Source organism: Zosterops lateralis (assembly GCF_965231275.1).
Source record: "Zosterops lateralis genome assembly, chromosome: 2".
NCBI classification, from domain to species: Eukaryota; Metazoa; Chordata; class Aves; order Passeriformes; family Zosteropidae; genus Zosterops; species Zosterops lateralis.
In genome coordinates this window covers 64,501,420-64,514,955 of record NC_139763.1, presented here as the reverse complement: position 1 = coordinate 64,514,955, position 13,536 = coordinate 64,501,420, and the positions used below count along the sequence as shown (strand labels likewise).

The following is a 13,536-nucleotide window of genomic DNA, read 5'->3' as shown; positions in this document are numbered from 1 at the left end:
CCCACTGCATTAAATGTCGTAGCACCAATCTAGGAGGACAACTAATGTGGAAAGATACAAATTCTTAGGTTTCTGTCTGCAATATTTTGCCAGAGGAGTACTTTGGAAGAGTGTTTTATTTTACAGCATCCCTTACACAGGGCATCTTTGTATTGAGTGTAACAGAGCCTGACATCTGAATCCACTCGGTTCCTGTCAGCACTGTGGTGTCAGGTAGCTGAAGCCATCTCCTGGTTACTGCCGGGTGAAACCCAGAGCGACTTCTTTCAGCGGCTGAACTCCACTCGACAGAAACTGTCCTTCTCCACGCAGACTTTCGCCCCTGTGGAGGCTGATTCCAGCCGTCCCTTCCCAAGCATCTCTCCGCGGCAGCCGGAGCGGATCAGCACCACGGCCAGCGCCCCGCCCGAGGTCGGCGCCCCGGGGAACCCAGGAGCCCGCAGGAATAGCGGGAGAGGGAATTCCTGCCTCCATGCTGATGCTTTTTATGGGGACCAGACGCCAAACAAAAGGTCAAATGATATTTGACCTCCTCAACTATATTTTAAACAGAGGAAAGGACAAAGCTCTTTCACTGGCACAAGTGGAATAGAAAAGTTTTCTGCATTACCATCATGCTTCTCACAATGTTAGACTGAAAACAATTGGTTCAGCCATAAATTTCCTTTTTCTCCTCATTACAGTAAGTGGCAATTTATTTTTTTTTTTGTCTGCTAAGGACAAAGATAACTGCTGCTGATTGCCAGACCTAGTGTTAAAGAGCTGAAAGAGTAAAAGTATAAAGGGGAGGAAGTGACACATTATGTTCAAAAAGATCCATTCTATATTTCACCCCAACTCCCAGCGAAGAAATGTGACAGATGACATCCCTTACTGTGATGGCACAGGTTCTGCAGTGAGACTGATCCGCAGCACCTCTATGTATGTCCTTGGAGGTGAACAGGAAAAAGTTAGTGAACCACTGAAAAAATGCAGAAGTACAAGCAGCATTGACTCTTGCTTTCAGCCAAAAGAGGAAGACAGAGACTGGATGTACTCTAAGACTCAGGACTGCCTGAAGTACCTGCAGGATCTGCTAGCCTTGAGGAAAAAATATCTTGAAAACATCAATAACTTGAAATCCATGCACATGGCTGCAGATTCTCCAGCATCCACAAGATCATCTAAAACTGGAAAAAAGCCATTTCTTCCACTTCCTTCTAAAGAGTCTTCTAAGGTAATTTCCAAGAACTTTTGGCATGTGCTTAGTCTTAAACAACAAAATCATTGGAGCTATACCACCTATATTGATTTTCTACTTTATTGCTTTCAGTCAGTTGTTGGTTTGCTGTTACATCATTTGAAATGTTGCTAAATATCTTAAGATTCTTTCTAAGGAGTGTAAAATTAGGAACAAATGACTGGTCATGGAAAGAAATGCATATGTCTGAGTGGGGGAAATGTTGGGAGAGAGAAAGTAGGAAAAAGGTTTGAGAGTGTGGAAAACATGTTATGAAAGAGCAAGCTCTGATAGACTACGTAAGTACCTCGGAGTCCTTCACCATGATTATTTATAGCTGTTAATGACTGACAAGTGCAGTAATCTCTGGATTTCCTGGCAGTCTTCTTATTTACAAAATTACTTACACAAAATAATTATAAATTCATTGAAACAGAGGATTTTTTTTTTTTCCTGAGCGGCCAGTTAACCTGTCAGTGCTGCATTTAACATCTGTGCAATCTCTACTGGTAGGATGTGAGGCATGAGGAATTCTTAAAGGTTCCTTTCTCTGTTCATTAATAAGTTGGTGGGTCATTTCTAGACAGTGTAATTCTTCACCCTTTACTGTAATGATACTACAAAAGTAAGAATGGAATATCATCTTTGGTTATTTTCATGTATCCTAGAAATAAAAGCTTTATAGGTTTGCATGTCACTAGACAGTTCAGTGGCTATTTTGACTCTAGACTTAATTCAGTGAGGACAAAACAATGGACTGCAGCAAGTGGGATGATCTGTTCAGGTAACATGACTGCAAATGACTTCAGCAGGAGACTCACAGTTTATGCAGTGCAGTTTTTAAGCAGGATAATAATGGGGATGGTGAGAAGAAGGGATGTATGGCTGAACTTACTGATTAGACCAGATTGACTTTAAATAACTTGCTGCCATATTTAGGTGTTCTGTCACAGCAGAATGTCGAAATGGTTTGTGAACTTCTGAGATCTGCTGCTGAAAATACTGCTTAAGCAAAACACCAAAAGCTTAACTTGTTTTTTGGCAAGCAATTGGACCTCCCACTGTCTGAGGCTAAGAGTGCTGTCATCTGACTTCAGCCAGCTAACCCCTATGTATGAACAGTCCTGGTACTGACTGGCATGCTCACTGCATAAGCCGTCCCCTTGGAAACACACAGGATCATCAGCAGGATTATGTCATCCATAAGAATCATTCTTGCCAACACAAATGGCAAGATCACAGCTGCACACATCTGGCTTTGTAAAAATTAGGGAGAGGTGAAGAAGACTTTTACAAGATTCAGACTATTCTTCCTAAATACACGTTTTATGTTCCCAGATTACAAGGTTTGTGTTATCACCAGGCTTGAATGGTTTTGTCCTAAGCTACCTGCTATTGTTAAATTACCTATCAGTGGAAATTCACTTCTTTCTCTAAGCTGCTGCATGATTTGCAGGAAGGTAATTTGTCCATACGAAACTGTCCTCATGGGAGCTTTGATCCAAAGATCCCTGGGTCCTGGACAACAGACTGACCATAGACTCAAAATATGCCACTTGTGTCTAGTGGAAGAAAAGAATAGAGATGCTGTGAACACATAAGCATTTCTTTAAAATGTCTTTTAACCAATAAGGGCTTAGTCATAATAGCAGTCACTATTTCCAGTAGATGTGTGGTAGCAGCTATCTTTTAACACTTCTGAGAATGTCAATCAACCCATAATGCCAGGAGGGGAACCAGCTAGTTCATCTGTCTGCCTCCACAGAACAGGGAACAGGCTGGTCCTTCAGAGGTTTGACATGGCATGTATCCTTTTCCATTACTGAAACCCAGGATAGCAATTTTGTGAGCTGATATTGCAGCCTGACAATACACCTGACTTGGACTAGCAAAGAAAATATATGTTGTTTCATTAGGTAGAGCCTGGCAAGAATTATTTATCCCATATGTACCTTCAGAATCACTAACCAGGGTTTTACAACTGCTGCAGCATTTATAGATAGGCATTTGATTTTTTTTTTATTAAGACAGGCTCTTAATTTTAAACTGTGTGGCTTTCCTGTGGGAATTATCACAGTGTTGAATGACTCATGTTTTAGTGCACATCATCGTTTTTCATTTCAAAAAGACTTTAGCAATTTAGATCTGGATTAATTTTACCTAACCTAGGCATTTTAATAAGATGCCTAAATTAGCAACAAAGTTACCCCTCAATTCCTTTTCAGCTGAGAGAAAGAGCTGCCTGCAGAGGAGGATTCAGCCTACTTAAGGCCTGAGTCATCTTCTGAAGGTACTGGAGCCCAGCATTAATTACAGGAGGAATCCTGCATGACTACATTTCTGATGTGTGTCTCCTTAGGAGCCTAGTTCTGGGCAGAATAAATTTGGCCACAAAGCCCAGCTGTCATTTAGCCACCCAGATAAATGGCCTGGTACAGATTTCTGAGGAAATTCGTAACACTGGGCCAGTAGTGCCCAAGTGGAAGATACTTGTTGTTGAGCATGCAACAGGATGGGTATTTGGTAGACTGCTGTCCTGCTTTCTTTGACTTCTACACTGTGGAGAGTCTGGATTTCCATTCCTTTTCTGGCAGCCTGAAGCGTGGCATCAAATACATGTTTTGTATAGAGTTTACTCATTAATAATCATTGTTCCCAACCATTGACTAACTTTTTTCTCCTTTGTCTGATCAACAGGCATCCTTGGAAAGGAAAGGCCCACAGTCCAGTTCAGATGTAAGAGAAGCAATGGCCTTCTTTGACTCAGTCATTGCAGACCTGGATTCAGAGAGATGGCGGAGAGTTCCTGACGTGGATCTGCCAAATGTAGATGTTGATTTTGATGGTGCGGTATAAAACAGCTAAATGTTCTTTTGGTGTGCAGAGGGTAGAGGGAGGAATGGCATTGTGAAATCATGTTTGTTTAATTAGTTTATTTAATTAATCAGTTGTTCTCCAGTTTTCCTTCCCAAAGCTAGGACCGTTACATGCAATATGTGAAATTACAGTAATACATCACTTGTTCCCTGTTGAATGGGTGCACCTATTTTATGTGTGGTCATTACATGGCAAAGGTAGTATGTGCAAGGTTGGAATAATGCTTGCCTTCTGCTCAGGGCTGAACTCCACCCTTACATTTCTACCTCAAGCTGTCTTTGGAGAACTATAGAAAGTATAAATGTATTTTTTCTTTTTTTTTTTTTTCTTTTTTTTTTTTTTTTTTTTTTGAGGAATGGCTAGGTGACTCTTTTCCAAATATCAAAAAAATAAGTGATTTAGTGATTTGGCTAAATAACTGGAGGTTTTCATCAGAAAGGATGAGATTGCCCAAAGAAATGAAGATCTGCCAATCTAAGGTCATCATCTCTCCTGTATAATCAACAGAGGGATATAGATATTTCTCACCTTTGCTTCAGGCTGAGGTGAATATCTGAAGCAGGTCATTTTAGCTGTGACCAAGGAGTGTCTTTGAAGTGACTAGCTCTCACATACATATTTATGCTGCAGGTGTTGAAATTCTAGATAAAATGAATCCCATCCCAAGTGATATCCTGCAGTAAAACAAGGTTTGTCTCTTGACCTTACCTCCAGGAAGGATGCAGCAAATCTAGTGCCCTGTTCCCTCGCTGTGCCAATAAAAATGTCACTGACAAACTTTTAATCCCAGATTATCTTCTGTCTTTCAGTTGCTACCAGTACGAGTGAACACAGTTTGCATTCAAACTGGATCCTTCGTGCTCCTCGGAGATACTCCCAGGATACGGCCCAGGCAGCAAAGGCTGCAAACCAATCTCAAAGAAACAGTCAGCGGAGAACCACTGGCTCTAGGAAAAAGTTGGAAAGACATCCCATGTACTTGCCCAAAGCTGTGGAAGGGGCATACAACACTTTAAAATTTAAGCCTAAAACACACAAGAAAGAATGTTGAAAGAATAATGTTCCCTTTTCACTTGAAGACAGAATATATGAAATAGGGAATATAAGACCTGCATTTTTATTTTTTTTTTACCACTGGTCCATCACTTACACTCTAGAAGTGACCTGTGCAGTCACTGAAGGTTTTTTGTGAGGGGATTTTAAAGCCATGGCTATTCCAATGTTGGATTCAAATGAGGGTTTAACTCATCAAAATTTCCGTGCCTAACAATACTGCTCTGTCATTCAGCTCGGTGGGGAACTCCAGCTTGACAAGCCTTTTTTCTAGTGCTGTTAGAGAAAGCAATGATTCAGAGATTGCCTGGTGCAGTAATTTTTCTTCTGACTCCAGTACTGCAAAGCAGTTTAAAGCATTCAGCAAATATGTTGGAGCTTTTGCAGCAGTGTTTCCAATGTCAGAGCAGTGAACCAGAATTTTCTCCTTCTGTTGCTTGTGAAAATTTGTATGTGCCATCATTGACTCTGTGTTCTGAGAGCATACAGCAGCACCAAGATACCTTCAGTCTGCAGTACAAGCAGGAAAGAGCTGCAGTGAGAGAATCAGCAACAGAAACTTGTGTTTGGGGGAATAGTGTGCTCCAATGTTTTGTACTCTGCTTGCTATTGGAAATGGTTCTGTTGTTGGGTACATCAAAATATTCACTGGATGCAGAAATGGATGCAACTTTTTTTCATATGGTTACACCACATGCTAGTTTTCATCTCTTTTAACACCAAGCTGGTGAATCTAGACATCCATGTGTACACTAGAAAAGCTTAAAGTCATGGAGAATATTTTGTGAATAAATTGGAGCAAAGGTTGTTCTCAGGGGCAGAAGACAACTTGCAGACAAAGCCACCATGTCACCTTTAGATTATACCCAATATTTGGAATTCTGCTACTCCATCATTAAAGACAATATGTTGGGATGAATGCAGTCTAGAAGTGTTCCTCTTCATCTTAGAGGTGATATGTATTCCATGTGATACTTGGAATTAATAAGACCCACACTCTGCCTATTTTACCCAGCTTTGTCTTAAGAATTTGCTAAGGTGTTTGGGATCAAGGTTTTGCTTACTTCATTTTTTTTTTCATCTGGCATCATTCAGCTGGCACTGACTATGACAGATGGATCATGGCAGCACTGGTATAACCAGCTGGTGATTTGCTAGTGTTTTCTTGTTTCTATGATCAGTAGTTTTTGTGTCCACAGGCTTGGACGAATTTCCTAAGGCACTGGCCATCAATATAGCCCATCTGATATACCAAAACCTCCATAAACTTTGTGCCCTCACACAGAACATTTGGCAGGTGGTAATTCTTACTGATTAGTCTTTGGGACTAAGTTATTCAAAAAGCATTTCTGCCATGGATTGCAAGTATCTCTCCAAACTAAATGATATAGGCCACTTTCTGTCATAAGATAGGAAATTGCCAAAAAAACATATGTTCCTCCATTTAGAGCTGGCATCTCCTGTTTGATTAAAGCATTTTGGTTCTTTTTCTAGTGATGTTTGTGAAGGGAAGAACTGTTTCTGAAGCGCTTCAATTCTGGAGGTGCTTTTGATGCTCTTGGCCTAGTCAGCATCCTCTTGAAAATGACCTGTTTAAACAACATAATTGATACATGTTCAAGAAGAGCTTAAATTAAGGTCTAGGTTTTATCTCCCTGCTGTTGGTGCTTTTCACAATAGCCTGTATCCTTTCCATTGTGTTGCTGCCTTTGTACCTCCCCAGTCTTGTGCTGTCTGCCCTGAGCTGAATGCCCTTAAAACTTCTGCCTCTGAATGTGATCATTGAATTCCACTCAGCCAGGTGGGATTAGCCAGAGCACAGCATGTTCCAAACACACCCCTAGGTTCTGGCATGCCTCAAGGCTACAGTTCTGTGTGTGTGTGAGAGAAGGGGGATGGAGCTCAAAGCTGTCCATTTTTGGCAACTGTGTCACCCTGAAACTCCTCTCCAAACAGAATTTCATACTGAAGTTGCTGAGGAACATTTTTACTGAGTGTGTGGGCATCTTTTTGCTACTAGAACCTGCAACATGGATGGGTGCTGACAGAAAATCTCACCATCTTGTTTGAGTTACTATAACAGAATTAGGCATGTGCATAATTAAAACACTGGTGAGGAGAAGGAAGAAAAGGATTCCAATGTTTTTCTGCCCTGGGCTGTGTTTCATGTTCATAGTGCCAAGGTTTTATGCATTGGAGTAACTGATCTCTTTGCTATTGTTTTGAGAATGCATTTTGATGTGCAGAACCAGACTGCTTCAGCATGTGCAACCTTCCCTGTAACCTCATCTGTCCTTGTAAAGCAGACACATCTCTGGTCATCTGGCTGTGACAGAGGTTGAGGGTCCCCCTGCTGTCCAGCACAGAAGCTTCAGTGTGAAATTGGGTTTGCTTTTATGAATAAGAGACAAAGGGGAGGAAATCAGATTCATAATTTCTATTTGGATTCTGTGATTTTTTCCCCCCTTTTCTTAAAGTTCACTTCAAGCCAGTTATCATCTTAGGACATTCTAATTAAGCAAGTAAAATAAACCAGTTTTTCTCTGAGAAATTTTTCTATCATCTATCCCATAAATGCAGGCACCTTCCTTCTTCTTCTAACATATTAGCCCTTGTATGCTCCTCACTGAACATGGCTCAGCTCTGACAGAACTATGGAAAGCAGTCCCTACATCTTAGGGCACACTGTGGGGAGGTGGGAGCTGAGGGTTCAAGGGTCTTGTGCTGCCTGTATTAGAGCAGGCAGTTAAGCAGAAAGGGAGCAGGAGAGAGGAAAGGGGAGCATCTCCATCCCCACTGTCAGCTGCCTCCTCAGAGAAGGATTTAGTGTGGATGGTAGCACCCTCTGTATTAGCCCAAGACAGAATCTTGCCCCTGCCTGGTACTGGCTCACCCTAGGCAGCTTCCTACAGTTTGCACGAGCAGTTGGTTGCCCCATGCCTCATGGCTTTGCAGGCAGAGCTCTCTGCATGGACACTTGTTGCTTAGCGTATCTGTCTCTCAGGTCAGCTCAGCATCGGCTGGGCCACCCTGCTAGCTCTGATACGTCCAACAGTACCTTTGCGTGGGTCTTTGGCTCCGCAGTGCTTTTGCCTTAGCTGTCTCGGCCGTGGTTCGAAAGAGGGGACACTCCAGGCTCAGGGAGAAAGGTTTTATTCGGGTAACTCAGGGGCAGCCCCTGGTTCCAGGCCTGTGCCTCTGGGGAGTGACCCCCGGCCTCGGTTACAGTGGGTTTTTGTTCCCCCAAAATCTCGGGGGTGGACACAAGTTACAAGACCAATCAAACAAAGCCAGGTGGGTAAGGTCAAAATGCAATACACAACATTAACAAATCAGGTGAATTTGGGATGGAGTCCTAGGAGACCCACCAATCCCTGTCAGACACCTCTCCTGAAGGTTCTGGGGTCTGGAGGATGATGGACATGTGGGGGAGAAATACAATGGGATGGGGGAAAATACAATAGGATGATCGAAACCCAGGGCAGAGGATTAGAGTTGTCTTGGCAACTCTTATCAACCTCTGATAAGCACAATCCAAGACAGGAACTTTACCTGGCTAGGGTTAAAGTCCAAATCACATCAAACCTACAACTAAGAAACCTATGATACCATTTCAGCACCCCCACAGACACTGAAGGGATTCTCTCTGTCATGGGTATGTCCCCTAAATGACCTTGCTGCAACATGCAGTTATTTTCAGGCATTGCATCCTAGAAATTAAGCACCTACCAGAGGTGCTCTGACAATGCTAATCACACAGAAGATGTGTTCATGACTGGCAGAGCTCCTAGATCTTTTGGAGAGGTTATTAGCAAGCCCTTTGAGTCATGCCCCCAGGCTGTAGTAATGAGGGGTATCAACCAGGAGCTCTATTGATCAAGGCCACTGCATGCAAGTGCTCCCTGCAGCACTGATCCCCAAAAGCTCTTTCCCAGAGTGCACTGGAATAATAGGCAAGATCTTTGCTAAAACATCTGATATTTTGTTGTTTCAAATCCAGCTCAGTTGAAGTATTAGGATATGTCAGGTTCCTCTAACTTGTGTCATTGCTGAGTGCTAGCTCTGAAGTGGTCCTGGCTACAAATTTCTGTGACACCACATCCCCAGCTGTCTTTGAGAAACTAAAGACACTGTTTACAAGAATCCAGCAACTGGAGAGAGGTGAAGTCTGTTGAAGAAATCGTGTCCTGGAGGATTCAAAATAATTTTGTTCTTTTGTGTTGATCAACTCAGTGTAATCACAATGCATGTAAGTGAAGTGAAATTGTAAGGGTCTTTGCCAGAAACAGAAGAAATATAGGCAGCTAATGGAAAGTTGGCAGCTGAACAAGATATATGTTCTGGTTTGAATCTTGCAGTGCCATAAAGTTACGATGAAGGCAGAAGGTGTCAGCATCGCCTTGGGTAATGCAGGAAGTCCTCCAAGGTAATGCATAGAAAAATACATGGTTATCTACTGCTCCAGCTTTGAGGGGGTGTGTTAAAAATATTAGATTCACACCTAGTGGGTGTCTTGAAAATTTTCACAGCTGTAGGGTTAGTTTGTTGTTCTGCTTGGGTAAATTTGGGAGAGTGACTCCTGTGTTTTGGTGGTGGGGCAGATCCACAAGGAGATGAAAGCAGCACCAAGCTGACCAGTCACATCAGGCTGTGTTTGGGAGGCTTTTGCCAACTTTTGGCTTGTAGCTCTGAATTATGCCCATGGTAAAGAGAAATCAAGCTGCATAAAGTCAGTGGAGTGACTTTAACTATTGTGAGTGTAACAGGTAGAAAAATATGTTCTGGAAGAATTTCGACTATTGTGAGTGTAACAGGTAGAAAAATATGTTCTGGAAGAATTTCGAGGGCAAATCATGGCAAATGAGCCCAGCTGCTTCAGACCAGACTGAGAAGCAGAAGCTAAAGCCTGTTGTTTGATTAGTGGCAATTTAATGCATAGTGACAAATTTTCTACTACTAGGCTTGTCATATTAAAATACTGTCCATCTTTTATAAGGCATTACCACCCAAATGACTCAGTGACTATGATACCCTGACTTCTCACAGAAGATCAGGTAACCTATTAGAGAAAATGTAAAAAGAATTTTTGGGATTAAATGTGATGTATTCCATCCTTTTATTAAAGTGAGATTGAGAAGGGAGCACGACTTTACCAAGAAGCTTATAGGCACTCATAGGGAGACATGGCACAGGACACCAAAGTAAAATGTGTGATAGAGCACAAAACTTCCACAGTAAAGTGCTGGGGACTGTCACTTACAGCATCAGCTCTTGAAGATTTCTAGAAAGGTAGCTAAAACTGTGCCTTGGCCACACGGTGGCAGTTCATTCCTAGCTATTCTGCAACCGTCCTATTTCTGTGAACAACAAGAGAACTGATGATGAAAGTAAAAGGGAAGTTTTGTCCTGCTTCCTCAAGAGACAGTCAGTGTGTGTGTATCTGTTATTCGCTTCTGGGCTGCTTATTTCCCAGGCAGTTGTTTGGCAGTTTCCAATCATCATTAGTTCTTAAAATGAGTTTATTTTTCCAGCGAGATGATTTCCTTAGGATATAAACAGCATGACATCATAGGGGACACTGAGACCTCAGTAAATCATGGCTGAGATGGTGACCACTTGCCTTTGACTGTGTCTGGGAACAAATGGACAAAGTAATGTCATCACTAGGAGTAATGCACTCTAAGGTACAGAAAATACAAAGATGGATTAAAAATAATAGGCAGAGGAATTTAAGATTCAGAAGTTCAGTCTTGAGATAAGTCTGAGCTAATGATTCTGACCTGATTCTAGAGTTTCTTCCAAGGCCCCAGAGAATCAATATATGAGGTTTCAAGCTTCTTGGGGCTTGTAATGCTGTTATTCCAGAATTTTCTAATCCAAGCAGTTTGGCAAGTCAAAATCTAACCTGCTCCTGCATCAGCTGCTGCTGTGTCTTCCAGGGATATGTTTATATTTAGGGCACGAATGCTGAACTTCTAGAATTTTTTTCCTCTGTTTTATGCCAAAATACTAATTTAAAGGGAAAAAAACTTGAAAATGTCTTTGTGCTGCTTATGACTACAAGTCAACAATGGCAGATTTAGAAGGCTCTGCCGTCTCAAAAAGTTCAGACTGATAAGGTTGCTTGCATTAAAAAGGCCCATCAGCCCTGGCACTGCTCACATGCAGGCTCTCAGTCTGTGCTTGCTTGTGACTTGATGTGACACAGTCCTTTTCAATGACAAACATGCTGCCATCATATATTCAGGTGTTTGTATGTGGAACAGCAAGGGGAGAAGGAGCTTGATCAAGAATAAACACTCTGTTCCAAAGTTAGAGCTAGCTTTAGTATCACTTCACTGAGAGAACTGATTCATAGTATTCTTACCCTTCGATATCTTCACTTTTCAGTTTCCAGTATGCAGAATTAATTTTACCACCCTCACATCAGGGATACAGATCACTGCTGTGCCAGGAAAGTGAGAGATTGGTGGAAGAACTCTGGAGCAAGCAGAGCTGACCTGTATTTACAGTTGAATAAACCCAAGTGAGCACACTTGGGGCAAGATTTGCAGTCACCCTAAGTGGGATTTTCAAGAGGCACGTAACAAGCATCAGTGGGAGTAAAGTGACTCTGACAAATGCACTGGTGCCTGACTGCTTCTGGAAAAGCTGGTCTGTAGCCAAGCTTGAGCAAACACAGCTTCACTTCTAGGAATTAAATTAGACTCATGAGAAGTCCAGAATTAGCCCAGTCTGTCTGCCTGTAAGCCTACTAACTTTAAGCCCTGGAGTTGTGTCATTTCTGAGAGAAAGGACTGTCCCACACCTCTGTCAGATTTCTGCAGCCCTTGCTGCTCTCTTCCTGCAACGTTGTGGTTGTTACTGACCTTCCAATTTAATTTGAGCCCCAAGAATTTGTTGACAATGTTCCTTAAAGTTCAGTTACTCACAAAACCAGTAATTGTATAAATGCTTTGTGAATTTGAGAGATGCTGCTGCTTTTATATTCACACAGCTATGTCTGAGGGCTCTTGCAAGAGGCAGTCAAAACTGATGTACTATTTAGAAAAAAAAAAAAAAAAAAAAAAAAAGACATGAAGAAGAAAAGAAACTTACCTCTGCTGTGCCAGAACAGCAATGAGCAGAAGTAACTTGGTTGCTGCAAAGAGAGGACAGCAGAAGCTGCAAGCAGACAATCTAACCCTGGTGAGTTTCGTCCAGAATCACTGTTTAACATGAAAATATGAGGTGAGAGAACAAAAATCCAACAGCAAGCTTTGAATGTCAGATAAAAATGCCAATTTTTGTGTGGTTTTCCCAAAAATACCAGTTGCCTTCCACTCAAATCTGATATGAGATCAAATAAATTCCTCTTTTTATTCTGTCAATAGTTCAGTTATATTGGTTCTAAAAAGATTCAAATTTCCCAGAGATTATTTTTTTGTAGCTGTCTTTAGTCACACTCTGCCTTCAAACTCTGCTGTTTTCTTTATGGGAACTTGAATTATTGATGTGATGAATTTAGGACTGAGGGTCAAAATAAACAGAACTATTAAAAAATGAATGTACACAAAAATGAGGGCACTATTGCTTTTTTAGGGGCTTGCCATCACACTTTAAATAAAATTTCATGTGCTCTGTTTTTCCCTTTTTATTCCATGAGGTACAATATGTTAGTGTTTTCACTTTCTTTAGTATAATTTTATCAATTCATGTCTGAAATGTCATTATAGAGACCTTTGGCAAAGAGAAATGCAAAAAACTCATGTATTTTATTCTCCAGAAGGGAAGTACGTGTCCAAATGAGGATTTTTGTAATGGGGTTAAAGGGAGTAAAAATCTGACTATATGGTGTGAAGAATTATCAATAGAATTGGGACTCCAACAGCTCTGCACTTCACAATTATAGTTAATTTTGAGCAGCTTGTGTCAAAATTCAGTGCTGAGTCATATGCCCATAGAAGATGAGTGACTTGAGCTCAGTGTAAATCAAGACAGAACTCAGGAGAGGCAAAGACATCTCACATCAGTGGTGACAGATACATTTGCCCATGAGATTATTAATGCCTTTACCTACTGCCAGGTTTACCTTTCCTCTCTGGGGTTTCATGTGTCAAGTGATAAAACAGACTTGTTCATTTGGCCAGCCTGTGTCAGGAGGCAAACAGCTGACAGAGACCCACTTGGCTCAGTGGTGACTCTCTACCCTCTCCTAGGTAGAGGAAAGTGGTGAGCCAATGCCACACCAGATGCCAACAATCCTCTGAGGGAGATGACCTTGACTGGAAGAACTTCCCGAGCCAGGGAAGGGGACTCTGTGCAATTCACTGTGTGCCGTGACATGGGCTGGGAAATACTCCACTGGGAAACCTATGCAACTCATCTCTCCACAGCCCTGGTTTATT

At 41.7% G+C, this 13,536-nt stretch overlaps 1 protein-coding gene across 1 annotated transcript; it reads left to right on the top strand.

Moving 5' to 3' along the window:
• Positions 1-802: 802 nt before the first annotated feature.
• On the top strand, positions 803-5,422 carry LOC310906036 (uncharacterized protein C13orf42; the record flags this gene model as incomplete). The annotated part of the gene is made up of 3 exons (XM_083855007.1): positions 803-1,216; positions 3,917-4,064; positions 4,906-5,422. The coding sequence occupies 3 exons, from the start codon at positions 803-805 to the stop codon at positions 5,145-5,147; spliced, it is 804 nt and encodes a 267-aa protein (XP_083711133.1). The 3' UTR covers positions 5,148-5,422.
• Between the last annotated feature and the right edge of the window lie 8,114 nt (positions 5,423-13,536).